This window comes from Lissotriton vulgaris, chromosome 5 (genome assembly GCF_964263255.1).
Source record: "Lissotriton vulgaris chromosome 5, aLisVul1.2, whole genome shotgun sequence".
In the NCBI taxonomy this organism is placed as follows: domain Eukaryota; kingdom Metazoa; phylum Chordata; class Amphibia; order Caudata; family Salamandridae; genus Lissotriton; species Lissotriton vulgaris.
The window spans coordinates 1,104,691,839-1,104,709,396 of record NC_141693.1 but is presented as its reverse complement, the minus strand read 5'-3'; the positions used below and the strand labels follow the sequence as shown (position 1 = coordinate 1,104,709,396).

Here is a 17,558-nt window from a genome sequence, read left to right as displayed (position 1 = left end):
GCTGCACATATTCTGCTCCTCCCTCTGAAGCTTACACCGACAGCTGGCATGGTGCAGAACGTACATTGGATGCCAATTAAATGACATGTGCAATTTAAGGATCTGTGCTATATGCACAAATGCCTATCAAACACAAGACCACTTAACCTTAGCTCCTTGGTGTCCTAGTATTCACTTGCATGCCTCTTCAGGTTTGGCATGAAAATCCAGTGTTAGGAAATCCCGCCAAGGTGGTTGAGCATTCTCTTTTCTCAGACTAAAACTTTAAATGATCTGCCTCCAACAATAAATGAGTGCTCTGTGTTTCGTAAATTGATTAAAACGTGGTTGTTTCAACCCTTAGATTTTTCCTAAATCGGTTTCTTTTTCTTTACAGCACTCTGGTGCCATCTTCATTCCGCAATCAGTTTAGTGCTGGAAAACCATTAGCCATGCACTGTATAAAAAATGCATTATAATAATAATAATAATAATAATGAGAAAACCAAGAGTTAGTGAGAAAATCAGCAGAAAGACATTTACTTACAAGGTATAGATCTAGTAAAACACCACAACTATGCAAGGCACTTCATTTAAACAGCCATCATAAACCCATAAAAAATAAATTAAAAAAAGATTACAAAAGAAATTCTCTGACAAGGAATGTGCTAGAAAGGGCCCAGGACCACAATCTCAACAGTACAGTCATAAAAGCATCACTCGTGTAAATGACTAAAAATACAGAAACTGCAGACAGCAGAGATTTAGATATATTATAAGCCTTCCAGTAAAGAATAATTGAGGAGAAATGAGGGGGAAAAAAGTGTCAGTTCTAGCTGAAAAAATAAAAAAGTTATAAATACAAGATAGAATGCGGAGATGAGAAACATTAATTAGAAAAACATAAGCTTTATAAGAATAAACAGACTGAGGAAAACCACCTTTGGCAAACCCAATAGGTCAGAGCAGAAAATATAAATAGGTTTACTGTTGGGGAGATGTAATAAAATTGAGAAAGAACAGGGATTTAGATATAAATGAAGGTAGAAAGAAAACTGGAGTGAAGGAAATCAATCGAAATGCATCTGGGTCTTTGGTTGATGAGAAACCTGAAATTAGAGGGACTGGCTGAACTGGCCTGGCTGAGCAGGATGGAAATGCACTAGGAGTTAATAAATAGATGAATGTAAACCAATTTAACCCGTTGTGGGCGTTTCCGTGCGCGGGCGGGGCCGCGTCGGCCATTGGCCGACGGCAGCACTGGGGAGGTAGTCCTGCGTCGGCCAATGGCCGACGGCAGCAAGGAAAGGGTTAACATATAAACTAGGGACTTGAAAAATGAGAATAATGAAACCAACTTTTGTTTTATAGGGATCTCAGAAACAATGCAGCTAAGTACCCCCTAAAAGAATATATAATTTAACTGTTTTCTAAATTAATTAAGCAGGAGTTAAAGGAAAAGGCTAAAATGAGAGGGTTCAGAGTGCCTGTTTCAAATAATGCTACTCAGAAAAAAGCTCAACAAGATTTAAATACTTTTCAGATGCTATGAAAGAGTAAATACTTCCATAGGTGGGCCAAAGTAAATCAGTACAAGAGATGATGTTAAACTCAGATGTGTGTTATGAAACAGACAGTAGGCAGTGGAATATGGGGTCAAGTGTAACAAACTGGGATACAAGCATAGCTTTTCCACAACATTCAGTGCCAAAGAATATTTACAGTAGAAGTGTGAAATGGTCAGGAGACATCTATAAGAGATAAGAGGACCTTTCCAAGAAGTCATACATTGAGGAATGGGGAGGAAAAGAGAGATGGAACAGGAACCATGCGCAAGCAGAACTTTTCACTTAGAAAGACTCACTGATAAATCCCTCTTGGCTAAGCAAGATTACATTTCTAAACATTGTATTAACAGAGTGTTATGTCCTGCTGAAAATGATGTGAAGCAATAAAAGATTACTTAAGTCACACAGAATCAACATAAATCACAAAATCAAGCTACCCTTCGGAAAATAAAGATAAGTTCCAACTGAACAAAAGCTCTCAAGCCTAAAATGAAAAAACAATTTCAAGTCCTCCAGGGGAAAAACAACTGGACCACCAGGGTTCCTCCCTATTAAGAAATGGCATACAGGCCTAAGTTGTGCTTATTTTATTGATTTAAATCACATAAAAATATATGGTTGAACATCTCCAAACTCAATAACTTGACCAACTTGTAGTTTACAATATCATTTTACAGTGTTAAGTTCAGTCATAAAAGAATAACAGGAATACAAAACAAAAACAAGCCAGGTATAGCAAACTAGTACATTTGTTATGAGTGAGAAATAGCCAAAGATCAGGGCACCTTACCAATTTCAGCAGGCAGTTGCTTGATTTTGTTCTCCCGGATGCTAAGCATTGTGAGCTTGGATAGATTTTTGAAGTCCTTCTCAACAGTAGTAATGCGGTTGAAACGTAAATAGAGAGTGGTAAGGGAACTTAGCCTGTACACCACTGCCGGGATTTCTCTTAGTTTATTGTGTCGCAGGTCAAGCATGCGCAGTTTCTTCAATGAATCAAGAGAGTCTGGCAAACTGGTAAGTGAATTTTCACTCAGGGCCAGTGTCTGTAGGTTCACCAGACAGCCCACCTCTGCTGGTAGAGACTGCAGCTTGTTACTGTACAGATACAGTTCTGTTAATTGGGTTAATTCTTTGATGGACGGTGGAAGCATATGTATTGACCTCTTGGACAAGTCCAACCGCATAGAATTCTCTTCCCGGCACTTGTTGAGCTCTTTGATAACCTCTGCATTGCTCGCTTTTTTGCGATTTGCAGGTGCTGGATTTGGACGTTTTATTGTGTTGTCCACTGAAAAAGCAACCCCTGGCTGACCACCACTGGGCTCTTTCTTTCCTTCTTTGGCATCTTTCCCTTTGGTCTTGGGCTCCTTATCCTTGCTCTCTTTGGAAAAACCCCCGGAAGCCTTGGCCTCTTTCTCTCTTTCCTTAACCGTTTGGACTTTAGGTTCCTTTTCCTTGGAGTCCTTGTCTTTTCCTAAATTACTACTCATGGTGATTTCCCAGCCAACAAGTGCCTCATGAACTCCACTATAAAAGAACCACAAAACTTCAGCTTTAAAGAAAAGGATCCGTAATCACAAACGTGGCGGACGGAGAGAACACCTGGAGTGAGGTCTCAGCCATCTGCTACATATTTGTTTGAAGGCACCAGATTCCCACAACAGATACGTTTGTCAACAGTCAAGAAGTTATGAAAAAAGACCATTCACTGGAGGTCCTGCAATAAAGAAACAAGAAAGATTAGCTCTCAATCACACAATTGTAAATGGATACCCAATTCGATCATAAATGAAACCAGTGTTCCTAGAAACGTGGTGCCTTAACACAAGCATCCTACAATTCTGTTGTGTACAGGCGCTTACTTAATATTTGTGTGTACTATATTTCAGAGTTTCTCCAAATAGAACCACTTCTACACAACAGATGTTTAGACAACAGAATATTGCTGTGTACAGGATGACCGTAATAATATTTCTGAGCAACGCCATTCTTTCAACTGCTTCCACACCACAGCCCTTTCACATTCCCAGAAAAGCTGCTTTTGTAACCTAGTAGGGAGGTCATGTCAGAACACTGTACTAATGTCTAATGATGGAAACTGCACATTTGTAGGGAAAACATCCAAAAAAGTAAGGCAGAGTCACCTTACACACCAGAGAGCTACATAGCCCCATGAGTGAGGAAGTTGCTGGAGCATTTTATATTCTTCATACATAACTAAACCAGTAAAATGAATTGAAACAGCACCCTATTTATACCAATTAAAGTAGGCTGAACCAATCAAATAATTATACATATTAGAGGAGAGACACCATTTATTAGTGGACATGATTTTCTAAAATCAGAATGCCAGTAATGCCTTCATATGCTTCAACAAACCAGAACTTTAGGAGTTGGTTAAGAGAACAAAGTCCGAGTTGCTGAGCCCAACCACCTTTTACTATGATTTATTTTATTGTTCCACAGTAACTAGACAAAAAAAATGAACACATACATTTGTCATGACTTCATACATGCATATGCTCAGAAAACAATCCGCAAATGCCTAAACCAATTTTACGTTTCTTCACCCCTTTAACTGAATGCAAACTAAACTCTAAATTAAATAGATTATACATCTTTGCCCTCCGTCGTTCAAAAGAGGGAGGGTCAACTTGAAGCCACTCTGCCGCAATACAAAGGCGAGCAACAGTCATGGCTATAAAAATCAGATGTCTGTGTTTAAACAAGGGTGTACCCTTCCCTAATTGGGGCCCTGAACCCAAAAGCATAATTACAGAGGTTATAACAATTGGCATAATTAATTCTAGCTAAAAAATGCTCTATACCAACAATGAAATTTGTCAAATGGCCACAACTAAAAAAAATATGCAGCATGTCAGCATTATCACCCCCACACCGAAAGCATTTACCATCTTGTCCGGTCCCATATTTAGAAATACATGCCGGCATAAAATACAAATTAAAAAACTTTTTATAACATTGCACTCGCAAATTGGCAAAAAGCAAAGCTTCCCTAGATCTTACGATAACATATTTTAAAGAATCGTGGAACATTTACCATTATGTTTATCTAAATCATCCTTTCTGGTCTACAATAATAACTGATAAACCTCCCTAATTTTAACTTGACGCTGAATGGCCGCAACTACTATATTAGGAGACAATAAAGTCTCGAACTTACAAATACTTAAACAATGGTGACAGACAGATTGTGCTGTCTAGACAGCTCTTCAAAAGACATTAGGGAACCACCCGTGTCAACTAAATTCCCAGGTTGAACGATACCTTTTACCCGCCAACCCAAAGCAACGCAATCCCAGAAAAATTCCTTACAGCATTTGTAGGGGTATACCAGGACAATTTCTCGACATAGCTTACGTATTCTTTTCCAAACATTGAAAGCAACACCTTAAACCTTGTCTGTTTAAAATAGCTACCATCTATTTCTTTAAATAAACATTGTTGTGCCTCTGGTCCCAACAGAATCTGAAAGATTGAGGTGGGCCTCCGCAGCATTACCTAGATCTTCCCGGTCAATAAAATCTGCATCTTTAACAAAAAACATGTAAAAAAGTAAAAAGCAAAATCGGGAATAGCTAATCCCCCACGTTCAATTGGTACAGTCAAGAGTCGCATAGCCCTTCTAGGTTTACCTGGTGCCCACTGAAACTTGGAACAAATGGACTGCAAGTGTTGAAGTTGGGACACAGTAAATTTTAATGGTACGGCTCTAAACACATAATACCTTGGCTAACACATTCATCTTGATAATATTACTTCTACCAATCGGTGTGAGGTGGAGTCGTGTCCACTGGTCTAGTGCTTCCTTGATATTGCGTAATAGCATGTTCCAATTAGCATCGGCTAATTCCTGCTAATTTTGATGCCCAAGTATTTTACTTCTTACAACTCGAGCGTGATCCAGAGTCACTGTTTCACTAATTAGGACCTGCGTTTTGGCTACATTTAATTTATAGCCAGATACCTGGCCGCTCAATCTCTTGGAGCGCAGAATGGGGATCCGAAGTAGTTCTTGCAAGGTCATCTGCAAACACAAGTACAGGATATTATGTACCTTAAAGGGCTTAATCAAGGAGTGATTACCTAATTTTTCAATAAATGGGTTGATGTATAATGCAAAAAGCAGTGGTGAACAGGGGCACCCCTGTCATGTAACCCTTGTAATATTCACTGTCTCTGATAAGAAGCCCATTGAGGCGATCTTACCGACCGGTGAGGTGTACAAAACCTGGAGTGCAGTGACAAACCGTTTACCAAAACCCAAACGAGATATCAATTCCCACAGGTATGCCCACTCCGCAGGGTCGAAGGTCTTTTCTGCGTCCAATAGAATTCAACCTAATTCCTGCTTTTCCGTCTAGGTAACATCAAAAAGCGTCACTACCTTATTAACGTGCGTGACTGTGCTACGCTCAGGAATAAAGCCGAGTTGAGTCTATGATACTAAGGAGCTAATAATTTTGGGCAACCGGGTAAGGCAATATCTTTGAATAAATTTTGCCATCGCAATTCAATGATGAGATTGACCTATACGACCCCACCAATTCTGGGTCTTTACCCTTTTTGCTAAAAACAACTATAGTGGCTTCTGCCCAAGACTTAGGGGCAAGTCCCTCCTGTGCAACCCTGAATGTGCTCAACATATCTGTTTTTATTAGGCTAAAAAAGAGCATGTAGATCTCTGCAGGCAGTCTATCGGGTCCGGCAGCCTTCCCTAAAGCTAGTCCAGTGATTACAGCTCCTAGCTCTTCCATTGTAATAGGACCATCCAACACTGCGATCTCGCTACAATCTAGGTGTGCTGTAACCCCATCCAAAAGATTAAAAATATGCCTGTCATGCGTAACCTGTTGGGTATATAGCTCCGAATAAAACTGATGTAAAATTGATAATATCCCTTTGGGTTCCTGACAGACTAACCATGCCTTGTCTTTCAACGCCTTAATACAACGCGTAGATTCCTTCATATGTAGCCGCCATGCCAAACATCGGCCCACAACTTTTCCAAACTCATGAATTTGCTTTTTTGTTAGCCAGATATTTGAGCATTTTCCATGTTCCAAATTTCTTAAATTTTAGCGTTTGCTTGCTCAGTATCCACCCGTATCATAGCTCCCTGAATTAATTTACCCTCAGCATTTCTAAACAACGAATAAAGCCCCTGCATCACCAATTTTCTCTTCCGATTCTGCTGAAAGACAAAGCTTAACACTTTACCTCTGAAGCACGCCTTAAACGCGTCCCATACTATTGCATAATGGGTTGTATGTCTATTGATAGAAAAAAAACTCATTAATCCAACTAGACATATGTTTTTTAAAATCTTCATTTAAACAGTTTCCGATCAAATGAAAATGTTTTCAAAGGCAAATAATGAGCGAAGGCAATAAGTGTAAGTATAATTGGAGAGTGATCGGACGTGATCCTCGCCAAAATTTGAATTGTGCCCCACCCCCCCCCCATTTATAGTGGATAAAAAAAAAATAGCCTAAACGTGCAAACTTTTTGTGAGGATAAGAATAGTAGGTAAACCCAGGGTCTGTCGGAATTAAATGACCCCAGATGTCAATCAAGCCATGGTCCTTTAAAAGGTTATGCAGAGCTTTAAACACACGTGGCTTCCACCCACTATAACAACGGGGACCTTTATGCAAATGTGCAGTTGATAGATTAATATTTATATTTCCACTTAGTATCAGAGGAGTCCCCCATGTAGCTAATTCAATATTTAGTTCTTCCAAAATAGAGGTGTCGTCCAAATTAGAGCCATAAACAGCACAGACTGTATATTTAGTAACCCCTATCCTGCATTATGCAATAACCCATCTGCCTACTTTGTCTGCTGAGCAGCGACCCGTTATAACCATATTATCGTTAGCTAATATCGCCACTCCTCTGATCATGGAAGATTGTTGTGAAGCCACCACCAGTGAGTACCCCAATGTTTCTAAACTGGGCAGTTGTGTCCAGGGTATATGTGTCTCTTGGAGACATACCAAATCTGGCAGTATACTGTATAACTCTATTTCTCTTGTTCCAACTGCTAAGGCCAGAGACATTCCATGAACACATCATTACCCCCTTAGCTGTCAAAATAATAAAATCAACCAGAACACCGCACATTCCCCAATGATCGTGAACAAGCACAACACTGTCTTTATTTTCTCTTCAAGTTACTGTGGAACTTTCTCTTTTTACCCCACCTGGATGACCGAGCCCAGTAGCCCCCCCCCCCCCACCACCCAGGTGTTCCTCCCCCACCCCCATACCCTCCATGTAACAAGGCTTTAGTACTCATGGTCCTGTAGAAGCAGGCGAGCGCAACCCCCTTGCTTTCACTCACAACTCTGCCCATACTCAAATATGTCAAATCAGGCCCCTAAAAAAGAAAAAAGAAAAAAAAAAAAAAGCTAACATGTCAAAAGAAAAGTATGTCACAAATCAAGATACTCCGCTACTACATTGAAAATGTACATGAGCCCTGCGTACATTAAATAGAATTCAAAAACTCTTTAGCAAGACCTTCACTAGAAAAAAAATGTGTACGATCTTTAAAGATCACTTTAACTTTGCCGGGTTCAACAAATATGCTTGGGCACCTTTGGCTTGAAATCGGGCAATCAATTCCCGCAGCTGCCACCGGAGCTCAACCGTAATTCGTCAGAAGTCTGGCTGTACATAAAACTCAAAATCCCCCCCAGATCTTTTTTTATTAGGACGTGCTAGTTGAAATACATCTTCTCGTTCCAAAAAACTATTATGAAATTAGAAAAGCTCTAGGTTTTTCATTTATCTGCTCAATACCAGGACCAACACGCCTATTAAAAGGGAAACTATGAGCTCTTTCAATTTCGCGGTCCCAGTCCCATATAGATAGTTCCGGAAAGGCAGTTTTAAATAGTTCTACAATATAGCACCAGGATCCTGTCCTTCCTTCCCCTCAGGAATCTGAAGGACCCTCAAGTTATCCCTCTGTGCTCTATTTTCAATATCAGCCAACTTCCAAATTGTATCGTCCCTAACCGATTGAATAGTGGCCGTTACAGTTTTTTGTTGAGCCACTTTGACCTCCAAATTGGAAATTGGTGCTTCAGCCTTATTGAACCGAGAGACAAAGTCTGCATGAGATTGACATCCTTCGTACTGAATTTAGTAATTTTCTACAAATATTTTAAACACTCTGGCTCTCTTCTCGTGTTTCAGGACGGTGATTAGTGAAAGGGAGATATCTTCTTCTGCAAGATGGTGTGTTTGTGCGTGGCCAGAAGATTCAACGACAGTACCACCATTAACAAGAGTCAACTCTAACCTTTTTCGCACAGTGTGGGACCTCCCTTCACTACGATCCCCTGAAACCAATAATGACTGACTTAGTCCCTCTGTCAGCTGAATCACAATTTGGATTGTTTAAACAAAAGCTCCATCTGAAATTCCACAGAAAGAATAGCAGTATCTAACTTGAGTTTACATTCGAATCTAGCTTTACGGGTAGATCTATCCTTCTGGTTTTCAATGATGTTTAATGATGTTTTTCGCCTTTCTCTGGCTTATAGAAAGGGTCACTGATATCTACTTGTTACATTTTTATTCTATTTTGTTGAACTGCGATTTAGGCGCTGTGCATTTAATTTTTACTTTTGAAAAGCCTACTGCCACCCTCTATAAAACGCCACTGCCTATGCACTAGTCAGTCAATTTAACGGTATTCGATCAAGAAATAAAATCATAAAAGTACAACGCATCATAAATACATATTCGCTCTTACAATACAAATACAATAAATTTAAAAGAGAGCATAGATAAAAGCATGATAAAAACCATAGGTAAACTAAAACCAAGAAAAACTGTTACATTGTACTACATAAAAACTACAAAAAAAATAAAACCTTGAAATTCATGACCCAAGTGACTATCTTGTCATGCAAAGTTCAATAAGCAACACCCAGAAAGGAGGTGCCCATTAGACTTCCTCTTCAAATATCTATAGAAGGAAAAGACCAGGGAACGTATCGACTCGCTGCCTCAAGCAACTACAAATCAGTCGCTATCCTGAGCCATGGACTCATTAGAATTGGTGCTCAGACTTGGGTTAGGCTTTCACACAAAAGCCCTTGGAGGTGTAATAAACTAGATATTCTCTTTTCCACAGTACTTGATTACTAAGGAGTACTCTGGGCATCTTTTCCTCACCAAGACTTTGCTATTCTTCCTGATTGCTTGATACTCTTTATGCAAGCATTCTAGCAATTCGTGCAGGCTTTTCCAAGAATTCGCTCGTAATCTACTGATAGCTCTCCAGGTACATGGAAGTAGCTCTCCTTATCAAGCAATGTGTATATTCATTATATACTTAGCAAAGTGCTGAGACAAATGACCAGAGGCTTTGGCGTCCCCTAGAGAGGTGGCCGTACAATCCAGATTCCATTTAGTACAACTCAAAATACTACGCTGTTCCTATTACTTATGTGCCACCTTAGTAAAAATGGGCAGAGCCAAGGATGCACAATGTTGGAGACACTGTGGTCAGATAGGCACTTTGTTTTCAAATTTTATGGAGTTGCCCCATGCTGCAATGCCATTGGACAGCTCTGATCCAACTGTATAAGTCAAGTGTGTGGCTGTAACATGGAGCCTACTGCCAAAGGGTGCCTCCTTCATATTTGGGGCACATCGGATCTAACCCTCATGGAGTGAACAGGAACACTGGGAATGAGGTTAGCCTATTAGAACATCACACGCTTGTGGGGGCGAAGCAAACACCACAATTGAGAGTCTGGTCAAATCTATATGGACTTGTGCATGCTTGCAGAAAAGATGGTGTATGAAGGGAGGTGAATGTCCACAAAAATGGGTGCAGATATTGGAACAAACACAGGAGCAACCCCTGTACATCCATTGCCGGGACTGGTGTTGATTCATTGCCTGCTAATCAACCAGTTTCACCTGTAACTACTGGCTAGGTAGGGAAATGGAGGGACAGTGAGAACACCAGGTACAATGACCTTAAGATATATACTTCGAGTTTTAAACTGGTCATACATAATTTGAATCTTCTTAAAAAAATAAGCTTTTCTCATAGGTCTGCAGACTGGGTAGGGTTATTCTGTAAAAGAAATAGGAGAAAGAAAAGGAATTTACAATCTTAAAAAGCTCTGCTGACTTGTTTGAGTCCGATGCAATTGCAGAAGAAATATATTCCCAATGGGATCTCCTAGTAGATAAGCTGTACTTTTTAAGGACAATCTTATAGACAGTTTTAACCTCCAAGTTGTATGATTTTCTCCATAACCATTCCAAACATTTACTCCTTTAGAGATAGCTGAGAACCAAGGAGCACATAATGTAGATTTTCTAATAGTAGAGGATTTTATAGGAACAATAAGATTTAGAGCCTCGGATAGCCAGTTGATAAAGCTTTCCACATCCAAATCAACAGAACCAGCTATCTTGATACGAATGGATTAAAAAGCCTTAGTTAAAATGGGCTCCGAGATCTGATGCCATGCTCCGGAGGTCTTCTGGGATACAGTCTATGCCTTAATCGGCAAAAATGTACAGATCGTAAAAGGTACTAGATAATGATCAGACCGAGTTAGCTTCAGAGCTGACCTATCTATAACATCCAGAGGGTTAGCAAGGATAAGATCCAGGGTGTGCCCAGCTTTATGTGTGGGGATGTTCACTAATTGCTCTATGGTAAAACCCTCTCATGTAGTCACAAACAGCTTAGCTGTAGTAAGATTTGTTTTATTGATGAGCAAATTAAAAATCACTTGACAATACAAAATTTAAGTGAAGCAACAATAAATAGCCTAACAAATCCACAAGCGAAAAAAGGGAGTCATTAGGGTCGTAGGGGAGTCTGTAAATTAAGACACCCAACAGATTAAAAGAAGGTCCCAAAGCAGATGAAAATATTAGACCTTTAATAGACATTTTAGATATGGAACAAGAAAAAGAAGACTAATAAATTACAGCAACCCGCCACCTTTTTTTGTCCTGTCAGTTAATATGCTGAATTAGAAAGCCTGAGGAGTGATAGCTAATGCAAATCTGGTCCAGAGTAGTTCATAACCAATGTTTCGGTAAGAAACATTGAGTCCCATTTGTCGTCTGTGAGCAGATTAAAGCTATACATAGCGTGTTTAGGTAAAGATCTGCAGTTAGACAGGCCGAGAAAGTAGAACCAAATGAAGCTGCCTGTTGACCCAATTTCGTAAAAACTTAGTAGGAATAGAGGTACTAATAGAAGCAGATGGCTGAGGCAGAGGTAACAAAGGAAAAAGGACATGAGGACCAATTGTTTTAAGGGCAGTTATCTGTTCAATCTACAAAAATCACTGTCATTTTTTATTTTGTATGATTTTAGAACTATTTTTCGCATGAGTATACATGTCTGACTGAACAAGGGAAAGACTCAATGGCAGATTGGCTGGCGCTAGACGCTAACCAGACCTGAACTGCAGCAGATGGGCTTGCCTATGGTGCACCTTCGGCGCAGCATCTGCGTGTCCGCAGCATAGCCCAGTTTATATGCCGAAGAGAGAAGCCAGAATTCAACCACTAGAGCGCGTCAAATCCAAAACGGTGCCTCTGTGACATCAATAAAGAGGGGAGGTTTTAAGACTCAATATGAAGTAGGCTTTCAACTGTCGTAAATGCCATTCACTTTATTAGTCTATTTTCTGTCAAGAAAATCTAAATCATGGTTCATCAATGTATACCAAGTTACTGGGCCGTAAATGAATGCCTGCATCAAGCTGCCGACTCTTTCCATCCAAAAGTAGCAGTGCATTATAATGACAATGCACATCTTTGTAGAGGCTGTACTAATAGATAGTCTATGACATTTAAGACCGAGCTAAGCAAGTGACTAACCAGCCCTACGCTTGCATTCAGAGGCAACGGTCTGTTGTCAAATCTCTAGATCCCCAATAGGCCAGACTACTTTGGTAATCTTGCATGCAGATTTCAAACATTTAATTAAGATAGGTCTATTACATATTTCTAACTATGCTCTAAAGTGGCCTTCTAGTGGTGTGCTGATAACGTCATAAGACACTGTATATGGGGCGAGTATGCAGATCGGCTCAGAGAGTGAGGATCAGGATGCGACTGCAACTTTGCTAACATCAATATGGTGGAATATACGTTTTCGGATCAGCTGCAACTACTACCCTGCAGCTTTCCTTGGCCCATCAGTATAGTTTATCACCACTGACCGCCTGTATCATACCACTAAAACATGTGCATCTCACATAACATAATAAAATGGTCTGAGTCCTGCATTTCTAGAAAAATTCACTGACTCATGCAGATCCCTATGTACGATCACATGGAGCATTCAAGTCTAAACTAATCCTTGTTAAATTTTTACATGAAGCTGAAACGAGTTTCACACCGTCAACAAGACAACCCTCTTATCGATTGGTTGATGACTCTCAGTAACACTTCACTGTGTTGTTAGCACGAAAATCACAAACTTAAATTTGGTCTTGAGATCATCTAAACTGAGTATATTTCATGTACTTCAAAAGAAGCCTAACAACGACCAAATTCTTTTGAGTCTGGAGGCAAACTCCAAGGTGTATCCACGTCAATATTCCTTTCTTTGTGCTGAGTTGCTAGTATCCCACCAAGGCCCTTAAAAGAACATTAAGTAAACCGCCAACCAGGAACCACCTTCATTTACTGTGCACAAAAAACAAACCAGGCCTCTACTGTTTTTTAATCCGCTTGTAATCTATGGTCCATTTCTACGCTTAATCACACAGCGAAAAGAAAAACATCCTGCTAACTGGCTTCCTAGACCTCAGGACTATGTCGCTGTCACTAATCAGTCAGAGAGAAACCCTGCTATTCTTCCTCACATTGTCCCCTGCCCCAAATATTAAGAGAGATATGGCACAAGTTCACTTTCCTCAAAGAACCAACTTCAAACCTTGCTGTATCATTTTCAAAGCCATTAAAAGTAAATTGAGTATCTTGCCAGCAAGTTTCACAACTCTAGTGGTATTAGCACAACTCGCAGCTCCTTCACGTTCAAAGCTTAAAAATATAAAGACTAGAAAATAGGCACATGGAAAGTGACCTTCTCATACGTGTTAAGTGTGAAAATGACCTGTCACACACATGCTCCCTTTGCGCCTAAATTTCACAAAACATCTACTTCTTTAATATCTTCCTTCCAACAAAGACCTGTTCCCTCTCAATTCTTCCATGCAATTTGTTCCAACTATAACATATTCCCATGCCACTATGAAAATATAATCAAAGCCAGCTCCGGCAGTGGTTACATGAACAGCTCTTCGAGGCTGGGATTGCTCCCTATAAGCACAGCTAACAATTTTTAAAGTGCGACTGGTGGAACTAGAGTGTAGTCACTCTAGGAAGACCGCGAAGGGGCAAAAAAGAGGATGTGGAGCAAGAGAGAAAAGATGAAAGCAGACATTAAGAGAGATGGGGAGGTATGAAGGAGAGTGAAATTCTCCAAATGTAGTCACACAAACTGTAAATTAATACAAAAATGTGAGTAAATATTGGTCTTTTTTTTTAACTTTCTTTATTAACATTTTCCATTAGGTCAGCGTTAATACAGTTGACGGTCTCAGACAAACGAATCAAGCTCTTAATCTTATATTATTATGAATTTATAAAGCGCACGGTCACCAAACGGTTTCATGGCGCTAATCAGACAGATGTCACATCAAAGGGAAGATACACAAGAGCTTCCTCATACAGCCAGGTCTTAAGCAATCTCCTGAACACCAGAAGATTATTGCTCATCCGGATTACTGATGGCAAGGAGTTCCAGAGTTTTGGAGCGAGGTAGGAGAACCTAAGCGCTCCCTGGCGTCTGAGCTTGAAAGTGGGAATAGATAGGAGCTGAAGATGAGCGGACCGTAGGTTGCGGAGAGGAGCGTGCCTTACTATTAGGCAGCTGATAAATTTGGGGCTACTACCGTGCAGGGCTTTAAAGATTATACACCCGGACTTAAAGTCAGTGCGTTGGGCAATAGGCAGCCAATGAAGTTTGTCCAACAGGGGTCTGGCAGAAAGCCATCTAGGTTGCATGTGTATTAACCTAGCGGCCTGATTTTGTACCAGTTGGACGCGCTTGAGTAGGCACAAGGGAAGGCCAAGGTAGATGGAATTGGAAAAGTCTAGGCGAGACAGTACCAGGGCAATCACAACCTGTATCAGGGCAGAGTGGGTAAGCAAGTGGGCAATTTTCCTGATCCTGCGCAGCTGAAATAGGCAGGACGAGACCACTGCCCCCACTTGGCCTCTGAGAGAGGAGTCAGTGTTTATGATGACCCCCAGACTTTTTACCAATGAAGAGGGGACAGGAGAGGGACCCAATTTCACCAGCCAGTAGTGAGGGCCCAAGAAAATTTGCTCTTCACAGGCAAGATTAATTCAGTCTTGCCAGGGTTGAGTTTCAGGTGGTTTAAGCCCATCCAGCTCTGAATATGGAGCATGGTAGTTTGAAATTGAAGGATGGAATCAGAGGAACTGTCCAGGGTAAACACCAGCTGGAGGTCAATGCTCTGCTTATACACTGGTAGTGACGGGTTGAATATCAAAACAAAGCATAAACATAAATTTCACGGTTACCTCATCTCTTGGTTTACCCCTTGTCCACCTCCCGCTCCCTAATAGTCTATCGATTGAGCCATCTTCTGCAAATCCTGTATCTCAAGACCATAATACTGTATCCTGGGAGTCCATATTTTCAAGAATTATTTGGGCATCCACGAGCCACATACGTGGTCTTTTCACCTATCATGTACAAGTCCATCCCCTTTTTCCATTCGTCAACTGCGGGCACCTGTGCCCTCCCCCAGTTACGTGCCAAATCTCTTTTGGCGACTACCAAGCCAAGATTGGTTAACAACAATTGTGGTTTCGAGAGGTCCACTTCTGTACTTATGCCTAGCAGCACAAATTTGGGATCTCTAGGTATCTTTTGGCCTGTCACTGCCTCCAACTCTAGTAGTATGTTGTCCCGGTAAATCTGCACTCTGCGGCACTCCCATATCGTGTGAAAACAATTACCAGTATCCTTGCTACATCCAAGGCACTTAGGTGTTTCTGCCCTTCCTATCTTATGTAGTCCTGCCAGGTCGTAATAAGTCCTGTGCAAGAATTTCAATTTAATTACTCTAAGTCGTGTCTTAAAGGCAACCTCTTGCAGGTGCATCAACACATTTTCCCAGTCTTGGGCTTCTAAGACCCCCAACTCCCGTTCCCACTTTATTCTTAGTTTCCAGCACGTGTCTGGTTTATTGTTTCATATGGTACGGTATGTCCAAGAGACTGCTTTTTCCACTAGTTCACCCATGAGGAGTTCGTCCCTCTAGGGGGGGGAATATTCAGGTAATGTTTCTGTGTCTATGTGCTAAATATTTGTATTTTAGTAATCCAAATGTTAAAACGGTTATTGCTTAAAAAACATTTTTTTATTGGTACACAATATTTTCTTTGATAAATACAGCCTCTAATTCCGTATTACTTGCATAATCTTAACTAAAGTTACTGGCATTCAAACACTATAGTTTATATCCACATAAAAATATAGTTGTAAATAAACAGACAATTTCCACATTGGACTTGATTTCATAGCAATTTCCAATAACTTAATATATTGCATTCTGTACTTTTGGGGACCTGCTGAGATAACACAAATATGAAGGAGTGAAAATCAGGCCAAGACTCGAAGTAATTAAGGCCATTCCGGTATGCCCGAATTAGCAATATCAAATATGATTTGTAGCACACTAGGCACCCAAAGATTTGTGCCAGAGTGTTACTGTCATAAAATCCACAAATAATACCATACCCTTCCCAAAATATCCATAGAAATCGAGCAATCAGACATCAGAGTTGCATACCAAATAAAAGTGCACATTCTGTTTGTGTACATCTCAACAAGTATATATCCCGATTCCATGTCAACGCATTCTGCACTTGGACCACCTCTTTTCTAAAGGCAATAACAAAAATGTAGAGGCTCACCCAAATTAAATCACTAAATGAAAGAGGGGCAGATCTATCACCATGTCTGCTGTATGCTCTGCACACATTTTAATCCAAATTTCAAACAGACTGATAAATTCTTAACCGGGGAAGCCTACGTACAAGAAACCTGGAAACATTGAATGCGTTTCTAAAAAGATGAATTTCTATTAAAAGGAAAAGAAGCGATTGAGGAATTTAGGCAAGGTAACTAGCCCTGATCCAGAAAACATTCTCAATTTATGAAGTACCAAAAGAGACGCTCCGTACTTCATAAAAACAGGTTCCTACATAATGTGTTTTTGCATTACTTAAACACAACACAAAAGAGTCTGGGTTTCTCTGGTGATGAACACTTAAATCCTGATATAGCTACTTGCTGCATGAACAGCCTTTAATCTTTTTGTACACTTTGTTGGTTTATGGACTGTGGTGGTCCCACAGAATTACTGGACACTAAAGATGCTGTACTGCTACTGTATGCATTCAGAGTGTTTTATAAGCAATCGGGAGTTACCCTGTAAACTGTAAATTCATTGCTAAACCCAGACCTTTTGCATTTTTAGATATCTTTACAAACATTCACAAAAACCTGTATTAATGGCTACAACACTACCTTGACCTCGGAGCTACATAAACTTACTGTGTGCTGGAATATGTTATAAAGACAGAATTAAAACAAACCCAGAAAGTATATATATACTTTAACTCTTTTGCTATTTTCAGCTATGTAAACCCTTTCACATTTGGCTCGGTTTGAAAGAGTATTCTTGGCGTTAGATCAGAACAAGATCTAAAAGGTCAACACCACAGAATTCAATCTTTCCCAACATTCTTTACAGATTACAGAGTCTGCAGGCGGGTGAACATTTCAACCTAAACGAAAGAGCCACAATATCCTCTTTGCACAAAAACTGTTATATCGGCATTTTAGTGGTTTGTTTTCGCTCTAATTAACTTATTTCC

The 17,558-nt window shown here is 40.2% G+C and overlaps 1 protein-coding gene across 2 annotated transcripts in view; it reads right to left on the bottom strand.

Annotated features, from left to right (window-relative positions):
- Positions 1-17,558, bottom strand: part of SHOC2 (SHOC2 leucine rich repeat scaffold protein) — a 279,109-nt gene that overhangs the window by 198,862 nt on the left and 62,689 nt on the right. For both annotated transcript variants that reach the window (XM_086922782.1, XM_086922783.1), the window contains one exon: positions 2,338-3,267. In XM_086922782.1, the coding sequence (XP_086778908.1) occupies positions 2,338-3,040 (703 nt within the window). In that variant the 5' untranslated portion in view covers positions 3,041-3,267. The remainder of the gene's footprint in view (positions 1-2,337; positions 3,268-17,558) is intronic.